Raw genomic sequence first — 20,747 nt, 5'->3', positions numbered from 1 at the left:
GTGGGTGTGAACATACAACCCACACAATAAATACTCAGAGAACAGTCCCCTTACCTTTCTATCAAGCAACAGCAGAATGGTTTTTAATATTTCTGTCATCCCATAAGAACTTGCTATCATTTAGTATTAGTGAAGGCAATTATTCTGAGCTCAAAGCAATACACAAAAGTAGCCTATGCAAATGTTAACAAAAAAAAACATTGTTCCCGAGAAAGGAATCCAACCTAAAACCTGATCAATTTCTGAGAAAAGATAAAAACCTGCCCTCTCAGGGTCCCTCTGTAGACTAGCGTAATACTGCTGGTGCAGAGCCATTGTGCACCCCTATTTCACGTGCATGAGTATAATTTGCATTTTCAGAGGCGTGTGAAAGGTGCGTTTGAATCCAAACTCTGCCCCTGTTTGGATTTGGTTGGACACATCTGTCCTGTTCATTCCCCTCCAGCTGCTCCTAAAAGATGCATGCTCCCCATTGTATTTCTCAAGCACCATAGATTTCTTTGCGTGAATACTTTGCAAGAGGTTTGTGTAAATCTGATTTAGGAACAGGCTTGTTTACCAAGCTCCAGTGTTTCTTATGCAGTTTCAATTTACTATTGCAATTGAGAGAATGCTCGCTCGTCAGATCTAAGATTCAAGCAATAGTTCATTTCACGTGGAGTGCTAGGAGCTAGCCCACGCCACCAGCGTAATCCAGTTCACGTGGCGAGCAAGGTGCCACTGACGTAATTTCACCAAATTGCCATGGGTAGCAGAAGTGACATCACACGACCCTGGACCCGCTGATGACATCACAGGAAGGGATGTAATTTGACCCCACTCCCAAGTGACATCCCAGGAAGTGATGGCAAATGACCTTCAGATTGTAGCACCGGTGTTTCCAATTCCTCTCATTTCAGCCAGATATAAGAACCGAGGCACAGCGGGACACATGATTTGTCCACATTTACAGATTTGGGGGATGCCATTTTTCAATTTCGACATGGGGCCTATATGTAAAACATACATAATGCAGTATTTCTAACAGGGTAACCGAAATCTGTAACGCAGGTAACAGCTATTGTATGAAACATCTATAGATTAATGGACACCAACATATGCGTTATCTGTGGCGTTGCTGTGTTAAAGAAGCCAAAAAAAGCACGGACCTGGGGAGGCGGGTGCTGCTGTTTAACCAGGAGAAAAATGCTACACGAGCAAGGCCTGAAAATTAAATTAAATCATTGACCAGGATTTAGTATCAACAACATTCCCTGGTTATAAATGTATGCATAATTCAGCTACCACTTTGATAGAAGAAACCTATTAGACTGGTCTGTCTGCACAGAGGGGCAGTGCACCTGGTAATGTTATTTTTGTTGCCGTATAATACCTCGGAAAGTTTCTTTCAATATACCCAAGAGCCCTCCATAGTTTTTATTATCTAAGCGTAATACAGGGTGCCAGAGCACTTAAAAAATAAATTTTAAAAACACCTTTTAATGTAATATCCTTGCTACACACATAAAATTCATAGCACCACACAGGTATTTAAAATTAAAAACACCTACGAGTTGCTTCTCATCCGGGAACCCACTGGCAGACTTCAAGGTGCACACTGCACACTACCCCTTTCTCGGACAGAGTGGTGCCCAATGGCATAGCCCAAAATTTGGCAGCTCCCTTGCGAGCCAAGCTTGGGGCATCCGCCAAAGCTCCTCAACATAGCACAGGGCATGCCACACCCGGGCGGTTCCGAACCACCGCGTGTGTGGAATGTCCATGATGATTATGCCGCTGCAGGGGCATGCACTACTGCAAGTGAAAGAAGTAAATATTCTTTTCAATCAGAGCTTAAATCTTTAACATAACATAGAGAGAAGGGGGAGGTGCCGGGTCCACAAATATATCAGCCAGCAGTGGTGGCTGGTGAGTTTTATTTTGGAGGGTGTAAATAAGTTCCAAAAGTATGTGATTGTGACTGAGCATAGCGAGGGAGCCCGAACTAACAAAAATGGGTTGGGGAGCTAGCCCAAGCTGCCACCATAATCCAATTCATGTGGCGTGCAAGGAACTAGCCTAAACTGCCACACTACTCCAGTTCACTTGGTGCTCCAGGAGCTAGCCCAAGCCACCACCGCAATCCAGTTCAAGTAGAACACAACGAGCTAGCCCCAGCTGCCACCTTAATCCAATTCACATGGAGTGCAAGGAGCTAGCCCAAGCTGCCACCTTACTCCAGTTCATGTGGTGCGCTAGGAGCTAGCCCAAGCCACCACCATAATCCAGTTCACATGGAGTGCCAGGAGCTAGCCCAATCCACCACCATAATCTGGTTAAGGTGGCATGCTAGGAGCTAGCACATGTCACTACATTAATCCAGTTCCCACGGCACTCAAGGAGCTAGCTCAAGTGGCTATGTGGGGTGCAAGGAGCTAGCTCAAACCGCCACCTTAATCCAGTTCGCGTGGCATGGAAGGAGCTAGCCCAAGCCACCACCATAATGCATTTCACATGACGTGCAAGGAGCTAACCCAATCCACCACCATAATCTAGTTCACGTGGTATGGAAGGAGTTAACCGAAGATGCCACCATAACCCAATTCACGTGGTGAATGAGGAGCTAGCCCAAGCTGCGACCTTACTCCAGTTCACGTGGTGCACTAAGAGCTAGCCCAAGACACCACCATAATCCAGTTCACGTGGCAATCAAGAAGCTAGCCCATGCTGCTACCGTAATCCAATTCACGTGGCACGCAAGGAGCTAGCCCAAGTTGCCACCTTACTCCAGTTCATGTGGTGCGCTAGGAGCTAGCCCAAGCCACCACCATAATCCAGTTCACGTGGAGTGCCAGGAGCTAGCCCAAGCCACCACCGCAATCCAGTTCACGTGGCGTGCCAGGAGCTAGCCCAAGTCACTACTGTAATCCAGTTCCCGTGGCACACAAGGAGCTAGCCCAGGCTGCCACCGTAATCCAATTCACGTGGTGCGCTAGGAGCTAGCCAAAGTCACCACCATAATGCATTTCACATGACGTGCAAGGAGCTAGCCCAAGCCACCACCATAATCCAGTTCACGCGGTGCACTAGGAGCTAGCCCAAGCCACCACCTAATTCATTTCACGTGGCATGCCAGGAGCTATCCCAAACCACCACCATAAGCCAGTTCATGTGGCATGCAAGGAGCTAACCCAAGATACCACCATAACCCAATTCACGTGGTGGCCAGCAGCTAGCCCAAGCCACCATCTAATCCAGTTCATATGGCGTGCCAGGAGCTAGCCCAAGCCACTACCATAATCCAGTTCATGTGGCATGCAAGGAGCTAGCCCAAGCTGCCATCATCATACAATTCACGTGGCACGCAAGGAGCTAGCCCAAGCTGCCACCTTACTCCAGTTCATGTGGAGTACTAGGAGCTAGCCCAAGCCACCACCATAATCCAGTTACGTTGAGCACCAGAAGCTAGCCCAAGCCACCACCGTAATCCAGTTCATGTGGCGTACAAGGAGCTAGCCCAAGCCGCCTCCTTAATCCAGTTCACGTGGGGTGCAAGGGGCTATCCCAAGCCACCACCTTAATCCAGTTAACGTGGCATGGAAGGAGCTAGCCCAAGCCACCACCGTAATGCATTTCACATGATGTGCAAGGAGCTAGCCCAAGTCACCACCTAAATCCAGTTCACAAGGTGCACCAGGAGCTAGCCCAAGCCACCACTGTAATCCAGTTGACGTGGTGCACTAGGAGCTAGCCCAAGCCACCACTGTAATCCAGTTCACGTGGCGCACTAGGAGCTAGCCCAAGCCACCACCGTAACCCAGATCATGTGGCACGCATGGAGGTAGCGCAAGCCACCATCTTAATCCAGTTCACGTAGCGCACAAGCAACTAGCCTAAACCACCACCGTAATACAGTGCAGATCCTCTGCATCCATGTTCTCGGCCTCTTCCTAATCGAGTCCTCTATTTGAAAAATCTCAAAAATCCTTGAAATTGAAATTGATCGCATTGCAAGTGAAAACTAATAGCTCTTGCCCCTTTACAAAGAGCAAAGAACAGAAATAGTGTCACACATCCCAACCATAATGAAATGGCTCCGTTATTTAGTGGGAAAAGAACAGAGCCCATTTCACAAAGTTGTTTGTGTGACTTGAAGTGACCAAAGACGTGGAAAAAGCATGCACTTTGTATGACGATGAATTCACAAGACTAAAACTGCATGCACAAATCCTTTTTCTCATGGAGTTATAACCCTTATCCACATTGTGAGATTAGGAGTGGTAAATGTATTTCATAGTACATCCCATATTCTCCAACGTATGTACTCTATCATGTGCTTCCTCTGCATCCCTTTCACCTGTTTCTAGAGTGCACCAATATCGGACAGGTGCGTGGAAATTGCAGGGGGGCCTTTTCAGGGGCTTTTCAGACTCCTTGCCTACCCTTCAATGTCAAAGTAGAAACACCTATTCTACGTCATGCATTGCAAGCGATAGGGCCTCATTACCAGTTGTGTGGTACGGGAACAGTGCAAGTAAAAGTGCCGGTAATTCTTTGACTGGCACTTTTACCAAATCGCAAAACTACATGTTTGACGGAGGGGGTTATTGAATTGCCAGTCAAGAGCTGGAGGTAAATCAGGCCCCCATCAGAAAAAGAAAATACTGGTATTACCGGCACTGGAATTACCGGAAATCCCCTCCATGGAGTCCGATCAGACTTACTTCCCTTTCCGCCACCTGTAATATCCCGAAAATTCCAGGCTATCAGGCAGTGGAAACGGTAAGTCAGTTTGCCGGTATCCCGATGGAATTACCGGTGGTATACCAGCAAACGCCTAAGGAGGCTCATAGTCTTGTTAAGGCCTTTCCTTTGAAATGCTCATTCTGCACCCATGTGCGTGGAGGGCATTCTGTAGCCCACCACCCATGCGTTGTCTGGTTCCCATTGCATTTCTAGGTGTCGGTGTGCACCAGCACTTCAAGATTCATGGAGACTGGGTGGTGACCCCATTGTGCCCCCACCCCTCATTCTGCACATAGTTCTTAGTCCAAGCATTGTATTCCTTGCATTCTGCATTTAGCATGTTTTCGGTTTGACGCAGTGTCTCTCCGTGGAGTAGCCGCTAACCCGGTCTGGCTTTATATTAGCAGAAATGCTCTATGGTTTTATTTATTACCAAATGGAATAATAATCAGGGTGTGGGTGGCAAGCATGGAAGAAGGGCGTGACGCGATTTTTAGAAAGCTGAGTGATGTAAAGCACTCACGCAGCGTATAACAAGAATGGTGCATACAAGTGTAACTCATTATATTGTGGATTGGGTGGGGATGTACTTGATGCCTAATGGGAATAGGCCTAATTTTCAATGGGATTGCACCATTGTAAGACACTTTTGCAAATCCGGCCCGATACTATTGTGAATGTATGCATACAAGAGAAGCATCCAGTCATGTGTTGCTCAGAAAGGTGGAGTATATGATATGATATTTTATTTATATTGCGCTCGTACACAAGTGTTTCAATATGTTTGGAGAAGTGGACAGAATCTTGGACAGACACACGTGCATCATCCTTTTTAGAGTATGCTCGTCCTTTTTGCATAGACTGGCACAATAGACTGGCAGTTAAGGGGTTAAAGATGGAGTGAGAATATAAAGTACGGTATGTACAGGAGTTGGTCTCGAGTCTCCATCGTCTTGAGTGTAGTTGCGTATTGGCCACTGGTCGCGTCGAGGCCAAGAAGTCAGTGTTAGACCCACCCTCTCAGATGCTCATCGTCATTGAATGACAGGTAGTCTGGTGCTCATCCCACACCAGACTGTCATTTGGAGGTTGTGCACTTCTCTTGCTCTACCACGAGTCGTGCATGCATGTCACAGTGTGCCCTGCAGCATCTCGGTGTGTAAATGGAGGATGAGACAGACTGTGGAACACTGACATCCCCTTCTAGTCCAGCCTTCTGGAGGTGCAAGATTTAGGGCGCTTTCGCAAAAGAAATGTCTACTTCCTACTGCCATGTTGGTGTTCAGATGGTTTGTTGGTGTTCAGATGGTGAAACAGGATTTATGTTGTGCCTCACAATTCCAGAATCACCTTTCATTATCATTTCTCTGCCCTGGATTCTGTTTTCCTGGCTCTCTTTCCCAGTGGCCTCTGTATTACACAGATTCGTACATCCCTATTTGTGTTATGCTATGGCACTATGCTTGGGTACTGTGCCGAATCACCACCATAGACGTTTCAATTAGCTTATCCTTGAACATGGGCAAATGAGACCTTCGTCTGCGGCGAAGGAGGGCACGAGCTAGGGTGAAGAGAGAGGAAAAGTGGAGAAAGAGCTAGCAGACGCACATTAGTCCACTTATGCCAGTATCTTCTGGAGAGCTGTAACACAGACATGCATGTGCTGGGTTCATGTATGCATTGAGATTCCAAAGCAGCTCTGGAAGTATTATAGGTTGGAGGGAGGGTAGGACTGGGGCATAACATTGTCTCGGGCACCAATGAAAAAAGTGGTCCACCGTTGAAAATGGCAATTCATTTATTTTGTGAAAGACCGTTTGAATAGTACCCAGGGGGCACTTTAAAAAAATAAAATGTGATGCAAATTGTGCACTTTAAAGAGATTTATTGAAAAAAAACATACATTGAAACATGCACGCCCTCACACGTGCACAGCCCACCACACGTGCCTATGTCTGCAGCAGGGCCCCAGGGCACATGTTGGCACATGTTGGCACATGTTGGCACATCTTTATGACCCTCATTCTTCGCTTGCGGTTCTAAAGCCGAGCAGTTCCTCTCCCATAAACTAGCTTCTATGTGAATTTCATATCACTAACTTAAACTTGCACATCACACTCAAACACTATCACTTGGGTCACCTTGGCACACCTTGGCCTTTACCCTCCACTTTTCAAATGGTCAACTTTGCAACTGCAATTCACTCTTACCAGTAGCTTTCTTCCCTCCTCTCCTCCCTTCCTTCCCCTTATCCTTTGGCAGCTCCGGAAAAAGAAGGCAGATCACAGGTTTCAGCTCACATAATTGACAAGGGGGTGGGAAACTGTAAATTGCAGTACCATTTAACGAGAGAGACTGGCTCTTGTGTAGGCATGTTGGGAATGCGACTTCGAAGCAGATCTTGGCAAACCCCAGACACTGACACACTTCTCCTTCCATAAAGGCAGAGCTGTCTTTTACTCTGAATGCCGAACGGAAATGTCCCGGGAAATCGGATATGCAACTTTTCTCTTCCACCTTTTCTCAACAGTCTCTTCCATTGCCTTCACAGGTTGCAAGAATGTGCATTACGACCTGATCTTCATCCTGGACACCAGTTCGAGTGTTGGCAAAGAGGACTTTGAGAAGGTGCGACAGTGGGTATCGAACTTGGTGGAAACCTTTGATATTGGACCGGAAAAGACCCGTGTAGGCGTTGTGAGGTACAGCGGCAAGCCCACCACCGAGTTTGACCTGGGAAGGTATCAGACACTCGACGACGTCAAAGAAGCTGCACGAAACATTAAATATTATGGCGGCAATACAAACACGGGGGATGCCCTCCGATACATCACGACCTACAGTTTCTCCGAAGAGGCGGGAGGAAGGCCAGATGAACGGGCGATTAAAAAGGTGGCTATCCTCCTGACCGATGGAAGAAGCCAGGACATTGTCTTGGAGGCTGCTACTGCAGCACATAAAGCCGGCATAAGGATCTTTGCCGTTGGCGTAGGGGAAGCGCTGAAGGAGGAGCTGGATGAGATCGCGTCAGACCCCAACTCTGCACACGTGTTCCACGTTTCCGACTACAACGCCATTGATAAAATCCGAGGGAAGCTCAGAAGAAGGCTCTGTGAAAGTAGGTGAACTCATTCCTTCTTTATTAAAGATGTTTATTCTATGTGTTGGTTTCAAGGTGGCAGGTGCATTGTGGAAGAATGCTAGACTTCTGTCTGGAGTTCAGTACATTCCATGAATCACGTGTCTGTCAATTTCATTCATGTTGCTAAACTTTGCTGTGTGGTCGCCTTGCAGATTTCCTATGGATAGTTTACCTTTAGTGCAAATGTCAATTTCAGTCATAACATGTTGTGTCCAATGTTTGATTCCGTCCACAAAACCACCTCTTGGTAGATGTTTACTTCAGGATGTAGCAAAAAGTTGTTGGTCGGTGTCGTTTCACGCTACTTTGATTGTTGATGTACGACGCGTTGTGGCAGGATATGTTGGTGTGGATTGGTCTCATTGAAGAGGAATGCTTGATTACAGGTGTCTCCATTCAGCACTAACGATTCAGAACATTGGGCCTCATTACAAGTTTGCCGGTCCGGTAACTATGGTACCGGCAAGCTTACCGGTACCGTAGTTACTGGACTGGCACACTATGAGTTCTGCTCGGGGGTGCCTTTTCACCCACGAGGTCGGACCTGGCGGGAGTGCCGTCACCCGCAAGCAGAGCATGTCGGATGCACCGGTACTATTCTGAATCCTCCCCATTTCCATTTGAGCCCTATTGGGCTCAAATGGGAATGAGGAGTAAAAGTGTCCTGCCCCTAGAAATGTGGAAATACAGGGTCCCCCAGGGTTGTAATGGCCTTGTATTACCCCATTGCCAGGGGCCAGAAAAATGTGCAAGTTTGCGGCAGGCTGGTTTTACCGGAAAGGCTACCGCCAAACCTTTAATGAGGCCCAATAAGTTAGCGTGGGCGCTTAAACTCAATGAAGAGTGCACAACCGCGGCCCCTGTGCTGTACCTGTGATATGTGTGGATTGAAAAAAAGAAAGTCTGGACTGTACTTAAAACATGTGTGTTTTAATATGATGTCAGGAACTATTCAAACGTGGGACCCGATTGCAATTGTTCATTTTCTAAAAGATGAATCGACTGTGAAATATTCCATAAGATAAATTGCAAGACTGAATTGTGAACAGTGGTTTGAGGAATTGATCTGGCGTGACACATGTGTGCGTTAATGGGAGATCAACGTGAGCCATTTAAAAGTTGGCCATGATCCGACAGAGAGGCTGTGCCGTGCACTCATGGAAATATGCAGGGGAGAGCACTGCAGACAGCCTTATGCATGACTGTGGAGCCAGTGTAGGACTCTGTGTGTGGGACAGTGGTGGTCGCCTGTCAGGAGCTTTCTGGTGACGTTGGACATCTATGTCTGATGTGCCTAAAACCCCCTCCTTAATAGCCTTCTGTCTGTTTAAAGAATCACATGTAGACATTAACAGGGCACGGATGCAGAATAGTTGCAAGTTGCTGTTTGTGTGGAGCCATCATCTTTTGAACTTCTCTAATGAAGCCATCACCCAGGCCTTTAAAAGACCACAAGTCACATTGGGTGGACGGCCCACCCCGTTTGACTTTATTTATTAAGGTGCAGAATATAGAGAGAATTGACTACTTCCCCATTGCTCATTTACACACCATGCTGCTGTGGCAATGGTCCTTACCAATGCAGGGAAGGCAGCATTTGAGGTCGAAATTGGGATTTGTTGACCAGGAGCAAAAAGCAGTTCCTGGGTATCAAGCATCATCCGTTAGGCAGGTGCTACCTCTGTGGAACCAGGAGTCAACATGTAGCACGCAGCAAATGTAACATGAGTGCAAGATCCAAACTTTAACTTGTCCATTTGCCTATTATAGAATATGCTTTAAATGTCCCTTAGGCGTGTCCTTTATTCTCCTGTAAATATCCCCTAAACTACACAATTGATATCATAAAGCTGTGTGTTTGGCACTACTTGACTGCAAGGAGCCAAGTATGGCTGGTAGTGTCAAGCAAACCAGTCTCTCCTGGGCTATAAACAGGAGATAAACAGCCCCTAGCTCCTTGCAATTTCGAACCCTGCCCTTCTCTTACGCCACGTATACCAAGCATTTCTCTGCTCCTTGCTGAACATGGTAACGACAATGAAGTGTATTTTACATAGAGCTTTCACCAAAGTGCTTTACACAGAACATATTTTCACACAATATCTCCCAACTGAAGTTGGTACTCATTTATGGACTTTGAAAGAATGAAAGGCTGAGTTGGACTTGTCGGGATTCGAACCTGCAACCTGGCAATCACACACAGATCACAGCAGCGAGCACTCAACCCGCTGAGCTATCATACCAGCTGAAGAACAGTCTTGGGTCTCGACTGTTCATTCTGGATCCTAGATACCCGAGTTCCTTTCCTGACTTTCTCACTTGACCCCATTGAATGATTCTGTGCAAACTGTATCATTGTCTTGTGCTTCAGGCAACTGCAAGCACTTTGATCACATGCAAAAAGGATGAATGATGGTATGACAAGACATAGACATAACTCAATATTCAAATGCATATAAACACATGTAGAAAGTAGAGGCCATGTCTTGGTGTTGCATGGTAGCTAGTTCACTCATTAAGGGAAAGTGTGGAATGTGAAGGTGCTGTTTTTCTCGGGAACTGCAAGTTGTGGTCTATTTTTACAAGCAGATGTCTGCTCTTTGACCACCTCACTCCCTCAGGTATGTAAAGAAGAAGCAACTTCGCAGAGGGCAGCAGGCGTGGGCTTCTTCTCTTTTCTCCTGTGCCCCATTTCTTATGGCCTTACTGAGAAGCTAAACATTTCCGGGTAATTTTTAGAATTGAACTTTACTTGGTAAACTGGTCGGAAATGTTATTTGATTAGTCATGTCACTGGATTTCTGAAATCTGGTGTCTTATTTGATGCAATGGGTGGTTTTATTTTTGGCAGGTACCTAGGTTGTCATTAAGTGCCTAATTTATGGAACATTTAGCGCAGTGTAAGGTGACTTTGCACTTGAGCAAAGTGACTTTGCACTGCCAAGAAATACCCTGATTCACACAGCGGTGCAAAGTGTATTTTTGCGGATCAAAGTCACTTTGCACTGCAAAAGAACTCTTTGCACTGTGCTAAATGGCAGTGAAAAGAGTACTCAGCGCCCCACGGTGAAAAGATACATGTGACGCCGAGGACGATTCCTACAAAGACATCCATGAATTGATATACTATAATACCGACCTTGGGGAAGTAACCATCTATTATGCTACCACAGTACTAAGCACGCTATGAGAATCTTTCTGGCTTTTTAAGGAAGAAAACATGACAACAGTCTGAATACTAATGCACATTGAAAGGAATGACAGGCCGATAGATATTGAAACATTCCAAACAACAGTAACTGACGGACTTGATACTAATTTCCAGCCTTGAAAAAGACCAGTGGTCGAAACATGTGTCAGCTGGGCTGTGGCTATGAACATTAAATTCATCCTTTTATGATTTACTGTTTGTAGTGTATTATTGTTGTACTATTCTATCTGAGAAGACAGAGGATCGTATTACAATATATCTATTTGCATACTCAATTCTGAGTGCCATTGTCTGATCCTTGGTAGGAGGTCATCTTGATAATTCTAAACCCATGGTGAGTGCAGATCACTGGTTTATCTCATATTCTTGTACTTTTTATTAGGTCTAGGGTAGAGCCTAGATTCACCAGCTCTGCATCACACTGTAAACTAACACAATTTTATTGGCCAAGGGCACGCATGAGCAGTTTACTCTAACATTTTCGTTTTCTATATTACACGGCCTGCGGCAGAAGCCGTGTAGTTATGGTTAAGTTGCACAACCCATAGGAAGAGCACTTTTTGAGCGGCTTATAAGTTTGCCCCCCATGGACGAATTCATACCGAATTTTGCAAAAAAAGTATATGGCCCCTTCGGAATGATTCAGGGAAGATTGGTGAGGTTTCGTCCAGGGGGCACAGTTATACGGAGGGTCCCAAAATGTGTGGTTTCCCTAATAGACTCAAAGGAAAAAGATTTTTGCTCACGTTTACAGCCCAAACCACTGGATGGATTTTCACCAAATTTGCGGCAGGAGCGGCAGCCTGTTCCCAAAAGCGTGCTGTTGTAAATTTGGTGTAAATCCATCCAGTTGTTTTTTTCACCATATTACAAATACTTTATGCTCCCCTTATTACCTGTACTAACAATACACATATTGCTAATCTGGATGTTGTCAGTGGCCAGATTATTCAGGGCACGGTCATGCCCCCAAGAACCTGGCCACAACCACCACATTAGAATTCAATCATATAACAAGTATGTACACTACACCTTCAATTAACAAGACTCACCCACAACCATCCCCCCATAATCCCAATAACGTCCATGAACAGAAAAATTCACAGCACACACGCCAGCACTTACATAACTTTTGTTCACCTAGAAAAAGAGCTCTTTATCTACTTGTTTCCACTCCCCACACTTTCCAGGCCCTCTTTTGTCCACAAAATAATCCCAAATATATTTTCCAGACTTCTTTTCTTCACTGCACTGTGCATGGACAAATGTCACAACCCGCCCATCAAATATGTCCACTGTTTAAAAATTGATGAGGCACCTCACATTTTGAAACATCCGATAAGCAGGTGCGTCACTACAAAATTTGGTGACTATTCGCCAAAACGGCACCAAAGTTATAAGCTGCTCAAAAAGTACTGTTTCTATAAGTTGAGCAACGTAAACAATAATATTATTACCATTCATTATATAAACATCCCTCCCTCCCCAATGAAGACTTTATATGAATTCCAAAATCTTCCACTTCTGTTTCTCATTCTGATACCCCACACTTTGATGAATTAAAAAAAGTTATACTATAAATACCTTCTATATTATTCTGTGATACATTCTTTTTAATAGTCAGTGGACTGCACGACTATTCGGGGTCTGTTTGCCAAATTGGGTGTCCGCAGGCATCGCGCTGTGTACGCACATGTCCAGTCTCAGAGGACACACTTTTAATTAGTCCATGGGCACATAGCATCTGCAGCTAAACAGGTTCCGCGAACACCTGATGCCACCTCACACGTTCCCAAATGCCATCATGTTACCACGCCCATGAGCCATGACGGCGTATCCGCAGATGGTGTCCATTACTGCCAAAATGCAAACAATCAGCAACACTCAACTAAACACAACACACTACAGTAAACTAAACCAATTACACACAAATCATCAATTTGAGGACTTGAATCACCGTTCTGTTTTATAGGTCCCAAACAAATGCTCAATAAATAAAATTATAAACAAATCCCGCAGACACGCATACAACAAGCACCACCTAACCCTTATCAACGGAAAACAAGCCCAGCACGCAGTGACGTTTATTATCTGAACTGAAGCTCAAACCGCACATTAAAGCTCTGTAGCGCTTTCCCTCTCTATCCCACTAACTAAGCCCTCCCATCCCTCCTTCCTTTACAGTTCCAGCAGAGACCATGAACATTGCAGGGGCGCGTGGTATTTGTCACAATAATATAAACTAACATAACAAGCCGGGCATCATGTTGGTATCATTTAGAAGATGGGCAGCATTTGGCATAAATAGGTAACAAGATAGAAATAGGCACTCTTCTCAGAATTAAACCAAGACATGTTCAGAAGGTGTAACTACATCAGGAGAGAGCTGCAGGCTCCACACAAAGCTCACATGCGATTGTGTAGGCATTCCGTCCAATTTCCAATGTCATCATGCTTTAAATTCCCTTGGTCACTTTTTTCTTATTTTTCCTTTCTTGGGGACGCTGGTATGTTAGGTTAAGTGACATTGAACTCCCCAAATAAAGAGGGTATATAAAAAAGTAATGTTTTTTTAAAATAAATCACTACAGATAAGGATGGCTTAACAGCTTTTGCGGAAAAATAAAAACCTATTATTTTGAGTGAGTTGTGTATGCATCATGTACCCCAACCATGGAGAGGATTACAGAAATAGGAAGAAGTCAGTAATACGTGTGAATACTATACAACTGCCTAGACTATAACAGACATATACTTTCCTAATGTGCAGCAAGGAAATGTTCAGGCATACTCACCAAGTTGAAAGCCCTTCCTCTGCTAAAGCGTATCTTATCCTGTGCAGTATTTGCAAGCCCAGCATGATTCATTTGAGAACTGACCACATTGTTAAGCATCACTTCTTCGATTGCTTATCTTAAGAAAAAGGGATGTTAATGTCAAATTAGGTTAGGAGACGAGAGAGTGCAATTGACACAACTAAGCGCTGATCCTATGGGAAATGACTTCAGCTCTGGAAATAACCCATGCTGTCATGTTAGACTACGCCAATGACAGATATTTTTACCAAATTATGGCGCTTGCATTCCTGGGTATAGTTAGCCGGCCTATTTGAGTAGCTGTCTTTTAAGAGGGCAGAAAAGATATGTCACTCTCTAGATGCCTATCGTGTTTTGTCGACCTTCACACGATCAAAATAGGTTTTTATGTGTGCTTTAATTTAGAAACAAGCAGGTGGAGTACGTAGGTGTGAATCATTTGACGTAAAGTATTAGAGAATTGGTCCGCAAACCCATTATTTAGACGTCGCCAAGCAGTGTCTTTATTCTGATCCTCATGAATAGGGGGACAGGTTTCTGGCAGCCTTTCGCCTGGTATGTTGTTTTATACGTGTTGAAAGGGACAGGAACCTCTAAATCAGGTCTGCCAGAGCAAAATCCTCTCCAGGTTTTCACTATCTCCATTAAAATACATTTAGATACAGAGAATCTAAAGGGGCGCTATGGTAGTTGCATAGTCTTTGGCAGTTCTCCAAATCTGGTGTGTTTGGGGCTCTTGGGATTGGATTTTGGGACCCCTGATAAACACATCCTTGACTTTCAATGCATTTTCATCAGTGAGTCACAGTTAAAATGGCTGCCGCTGGACCATAAATCATGCTGCATCTATTTATAAGGATAAAAACATATATCATTTATTTTATTTATATATGTGCTTTATGCCGGAGTCCGGCCTTTAAGCGCCAGACCAGGTATCAAACATTTGCTGTTCATCATTGCATTAATATTAAGAGAAGCACGTTGCCCCTGAGCTATCCTCCCTGTTCGCTTTCGCTTTCTTCCCCACCACCATCACCAGCCAAACACAAGTTGATGTCGGAGCCCCCCCCCCCCCGTCCCACCCGATGCCCCGAAACGCTCTCATATTAGCTTTTACTTTTATACAATGTAGATGCCAGGGCAGAGCGCTTATCGTCTGAGCTTTTATTTGCTAGTGTTTGAGTAGGAAGTTGTATGTGAGGAAGGCAAATGCATAAGAGTGGTAGTTTGAGGGAATAATGGGATGTTATGGTGTTTATTGGATCTGAAAAAGAGAGGGCTTTAGTTAGGTTAGTGTACATATGTTACGGTATCTTATGTTATGGTTTTGGGTAGTATACCACATGGTGCTGCCATGTGTTGAAGTGTGCTGATCGGAATTACTAATGTGCATGGGCCTGTTCTAGGTGGTCTTTGACGATGGCACAGAGCAGTGGTGGGAAAGCAGCTGCCCTCAGGTGCTCTGTCCCACAACTCCCGTTATGCTGGTAAGATAGCTCAGTGGGTTGAGTGTTAGCTGCTGCAATCTGAGTGTGATCTGAAGGTCGCAGGTTTGAATCCCGGCAAGGCCAACTCAGCCTTTCATCCTTCAGAGGTCAATAAATGAGTACCGACTTCAGCTGGGTGATATTTTATGTAAATATGTGCTCTTTAAAGAGCTTTGGTTTAAAATGCTATATAAATACACGCATCATTATACTGATCCTCATCTTTTGACTATGCTGGCTAGGGGTAATGGGAGCTGCAGACGAAAACATCCAAAGGGCCGCAGTAGTTGGACCATCACTAGCAATGAGGCATTTGTGAGCACATGGTTCTAGGGTGAATTGGCTACGGTAGTCCTATGTAAATTGGCTATAGCAGTGCATGCTTCTGTTGTTTGATGCCTGCAGGGGGGCCTTTTTTAAATTGCTGTGGCATAGTTGGTCTGTGTGTAGTTTAGTTTATTTTCTTATATAGTGCACCTAACCCAGGGGTATCTGGGCAAAAGAAATGGAAGGTGTTCAAATGGGGCACGCATTTGTTACCATAGGCAAACACATGATACATGATGCCAGGGAAAATATGCAAATATTCATCCCACACCTTCTTGTGCTGATGCTCTGGAGGAGTGCCAAAACATTGGGCCTTGGAGCTGAGCAGGGCAACGCACACCGAGAGAGAAGATGAACTGACTATCGATAAAGTGGACTGGAATAGGCAAGAAGCAAGTGTAGGAGGAGGAGGTGGGAGGAGATGGGATCCTCGAGTTAGACATTGAGGAACATCCAACAACCTGCTGTTGGTGCATGAGTAGGCAGAAGAAGTTATGAATCATGGTTATTCAATGTTTACACTGCTGGACTCCCAGAATATCCTTTGCATTGTAATGACTGCATCACACTTACTATTTCATATTGGGTATTTACCAATGCCACCACATGGGTTAGAGGTAAGATTTGATGTTGTGCTTGGCTATATGGGCGCCTTTTGGATGAACGTGTGTGTGTTGCCTTGGAAGCAGCATGGGCAAGGAGGCCTACAACATTTTACTGGAAGACCATTCTCCCAGCCTCGCCGATCTGTCCTGTGCTGTGGGCAGAAGAGCAGCCAAGTAGGGGTGGACTGGGCTCTAGGGAACTCTGGAGATTCAGAGATTTAATTCATGAAAGATTCATGAAAGATTGGTTAAACTTGATGTATGCTGTGATGTTTTTCAAAATTCTGCTTCCTAAGCTTAAGAAAGCACTCATTCTGTTATTTTTTTCTTTTTGCACTTTTCTGTGTCTTCCTGTGTTGTATTGTCGCCCTCCTACCCCCAGTGTGTTCAGTTTTTGGGGCCAACAGAGTGGCGCACTGCTCAGTATTGCTCTGTATATCGAGTGATCAGCATTGCAATGATGAGCGGTGTAACCCTAGTCTGCCAACACAGGCAAATTCTGAACTCTGCACCATGCAGAACACATGTTGTAAAGTTAGCAGTATATTGTTTTGCATTGAAGAATAAAGCGAGTGCTCAGATCAGGGAAGCTGGAAATAAGCCACAGCAGTGAGTGGTGAAACCGCTTGGCAGGATGTTTTGCAAAAGGCGCAAATGCAACATGGTCATTGTGATCAAGGTGGTTCAGTGGAGTTGTAGGAAGATGGACAGTGGTTTGTATCTGAGTGCAATGAAGAGGGACCAGGGCAGAGGATTCCAGAGCGGAGAAATTGCGAAACTCTGAAACTCAAAAAATAGGAATCCTAGGGGAATGTAGTATGTGGCAACATGTTTAACTCTTCATGCAGACAAGCCACATTTCCATGATGATCTGAAGCCTTGATTTAGAATTCCTTCCAACCGGACTCCTATGGCCTTTTCAAAGGCCCGCAAAGTTCTTATGGAAGATTGTTATTAATCAAGTACTGCAAAGTGTGCAGACTGCCAGTGACTGCTTTGATGGTTGCCTATGACAGCCTATACGTACATAAAAGGCAGCATGCCATGTATTGCAGAAGGTTTGCACCCTGGAAGTGTAGTTTGTTCCTGCAACATTGTATCACTTCAAAAATGTACCACACTGGATGTGACAAAATGACAACCGCACTGTAGGAGTACAGGGACGAGTAGTGTCTAAAACACTGCTAATGACCAGCAGTGTTCCCAAACATAAAGGTAAAACAGGTACAGCCGGACATTCATGCAGTCTCACCAGGTAATGTGGGCAGAGGGCAAGCTATATTTTATAAGAGGGGCGTGAGCTAGGAAAGATGCCACACAAATGGTGCTACCAAAATAAAGAATTTCCAACCACGGTTCTATAAAAACAAGAACTATAATCAAATGTACAATGCACACAACTAACTAAAAACACTACTAAATACCCACCACTGTAAAGGAAGCATAAACAATGAAGACTGTGTGGACAAAGGGACCACTCTAGGTGAAGAATGGGGTGCAGGCGATTGATGTGAGCAGCTGATGCCACAAGAACTTAAAAGTGTCTTGAAAAAGCAATGAATGGGCTCATAAAAGAGCAGATGGTGAGCATGTTTGTCCTGAATTCCCATAAGGAACCAATGTAGGCTCTGCCCACTACCACACTTAAGTGGTTATGGTGGATCTGAGGGAGAGGAAAATTGCAAATACCTTGATTGCTTATCTTGGTGGCTTGACAGTGTTAAGACCGTCTTCTTGCTGCTTGTCTGCAGTCAAGCTGGTGTTGAGGTTGTCCATTCATTTTTCAAGTGCTGAGTCAACAGTGGGGTGGCTTCAAGATGGGGCTCTCTGTGGAACAAGTGAGTGCTCCAGATGGGGTGAGACCATGGCTCCCAACAGCTTGAGTCAGTGGTTGAGTCGGGTCAAGGAAAAGCTTTGGCTCTGTTAAGTTGCCATTCAGGATAAGCCAGTTGATGGCTTCCAGCGGGTATAGTCAGCGTTTGAATTGGGTCAATGCTTCTGTTGCGTCGAATCAGAGCACACATGTTTTTTGAAAGGTTAAACAGAGTCATTGGCTGAATCTGGGCTTCTGATTTGCTAGCTGGTTCAATTCAGTGTCACCCAGGATATGGTAAATCCTCTGTTCTTTCACTTTTACTCAGAGCACATTGCCTGGCACCTGCAGGGGCTCTTTCACCTCCAGTGAGCAGGATCCTGGTTCCAGTGCACAGGCATAAGAGAGGCCTCGCTCCTCAGCAGTTAAGGAGAAGAGCTTTCCCCTCGCTTGAAGCTTTCTATAGTTAGGGATCAAAACAATGCTGTAGATGTCTTATTGCACCACTTTGACAATGATTCAAACTTTAATGTTGGTCTGATGTCCTTAGTTCTGATTACACTTATGTGTTCCATGATTCTGATTCTCAGTTGTATCTTGGTGCTCCCTATATACTTTAAATGACACATAATTCTGTATACTCATATAATGGCATACATTAAAATCAGCTTTTGCAAGTGACAAATTGTTAAATTTGTATATGAATTGCGAATTTTGAAATATTTTTAACACTCAACGGATGGAATGAACCGCAACTGGGTGCAGATGAATAGAAGTGGATCGTCTTTGCAAAATGGTCGACCCAAAGTGCAACTACATCAAACTGAAACAGGAATCCAATTGTTTAGACCCCCGGGACAACTATTTAAAAAGTTGGGCTTTTAGTGCCCTGCGTAACTGATATAATGTTGCCTGACTGGGAAACCTGACCAAGCTGACAATAATATGACACTCACATGCTTGTGGCTTTATAATTGTGTCATCTCACTAGCTGTTGTGTCATAACCAGACATGCCTTATATGTAGAGATGACTCTGCCACCAGGCTGCTGGGCTACACAATTATATGAATTTTGAACTACATGTGCAGACGATCAAAAAGCCACCTTTGCCTGTTGTAACTTTATATTCCAGCATCTGCTTAAGAATGCACATCCAAACCTGCCTTGCTGTCACTGCAGGGCAGCTGTTAGGGTTGTCAATAAACAGCCACAGCTGGGTACATGGCACAGTCTGCTTTTCGACATGGAGTATTTATGAAAGCAAGCCTGATTTACCCGCATCATTTACTTGCTAAAAATAAAAAAAATAAAAAGCATAAGGCTTCTATACCCTTGAAGATGGAATTTCGTCACAGTGCCTGGACACATTTCTTTAATACGGTCCCCAGGTCTCTCTCTATGCTTATATTATTAGACAAGCTCTCAACTGCCTCAAAATGCATATGCAATGAATGATGTTCGCTAGCAAACCTATACACAGTGACAATGCATGTGTATAAGCTTGCTAGCGAACACCATTCATTGCACATGCATTGTCACTGTGTATAAGCTTGCTAGCGAACATCATTCATTGCACATGCATTGTCACTGTGTATAAGCTTGCTAGCGAACACCATTCATTGCACATGCATTGTCACTGTGTATAAGCTTGCTAGCGAACACCATTCATTGCACATGCATTTTTACTGTGTATAAGCTTGCTAGCGAACACCATTCATTGCACATGCATTGTCACTGTGTATAAGCTTGCTAGCGAACACCATTCATTGCACATGCTTTGTCACTGTGTATAAGCTTGCTAGCGAACACCATTCATTGCACATGCATTGTCACTGTGTATAAGCTTGCTAGCGAACACCATTCATTGCACATGCATTTTCACTGTGTATAAGCTTGCTAGCGAACACCATTCATTGCACATGCATTGTCACTGTGTATAAGCTTGCTAGCGAACACCATTCATTGCACATGCATTGTCACTGTGTATAAGCTTGCTAGCGAACACCATTCATTGCACATGCATTTTCACTGTGTATAAGCTTGCTAGCGAACACCATTCATTGCACATGCATTGTCACTGTGTATAAGCTTGCTAGCGAACACCATTCATTGCACATGCATTGTCACTGTGTATAAGCTTGCTAGCGAACACCATTCATTGCACATGCATTTTCACTGTGTATAAGCTTGCTAGCGAACACCATTCATTGCACATGCATTGTCACTGTGTATAAGCTTGCTAGCGAACACCATTCATTGCACATGCATTGTCACTGTGTATAAGCTTGCTAGCGAACACCATTCATTGCACATGCATTTTCACTGTGTATAAGCTTGCTAGCGAACACCATTCATTGCACATGCATTGTCACTGTGTATAAGCTTGCTAGCGAACACCATTCATTGCACATGCATTGTCACTGTGTATAAGCTTGCTAGCGAACACCATTCATTGCACATGCATTTTCACTGTGTATAAGCTTGCTAGCGAACATTATTCATTGCACATGCATTTTCACTGTGTCAGCCAAATCGAAAAGTCAAGTGCGAAGAGAGGCATTGCATCTGCAGCACCAACTTGAATCCCTGCTTAAGTGCATGATCAAGAACCATGTCATTA

At 44.6% G+C, this 20,747-nt stretch overlaps 1 protein-coding gene across 1 annotated transcript in view; it reads left to right on the top strand.

The window, feature by feature from the left end:
- Positions 1-20,747, top strand: part of COL22A1 (collagen type XXII alpha 1 chain) — a 1,250,061-nt gene that overhangs the window by 260,087 nt on the left and 969,227 nt on the right. The window contains exon 3 of the mRNA XM_069621676.1: positions 7,277-7,843. Within this exon, the coding sequence (XP_069477777.1) occupies positions 7,277-7,843 (567 nt within the window). The remainder of the gene's footprint in view (positions 1-7,276; positions 7,844-20,747) is intronic.

Source organism: Ambystoma mexicanum, chromosome 5q, assembly GCF_040938575.1.
Source record: "Ambystoma mexicanum isolate Mex_15411 chromosome 5q, UKY_AmexF1_1, whole genome shotgun sequence".
In the NCBI taxonomy this organism is placed as follows: Eukaryota; Metazoa; Chordata; class Amphibia; order Caudata; family Ambystomatidae; genus Ambystoma; species Ambystoma mexicanum.
The sequence above is the reverse complement of the archived record's forward strand: the minus strand, read 5'-3'. Positions and strand labels throughout refer to the sequence as shown.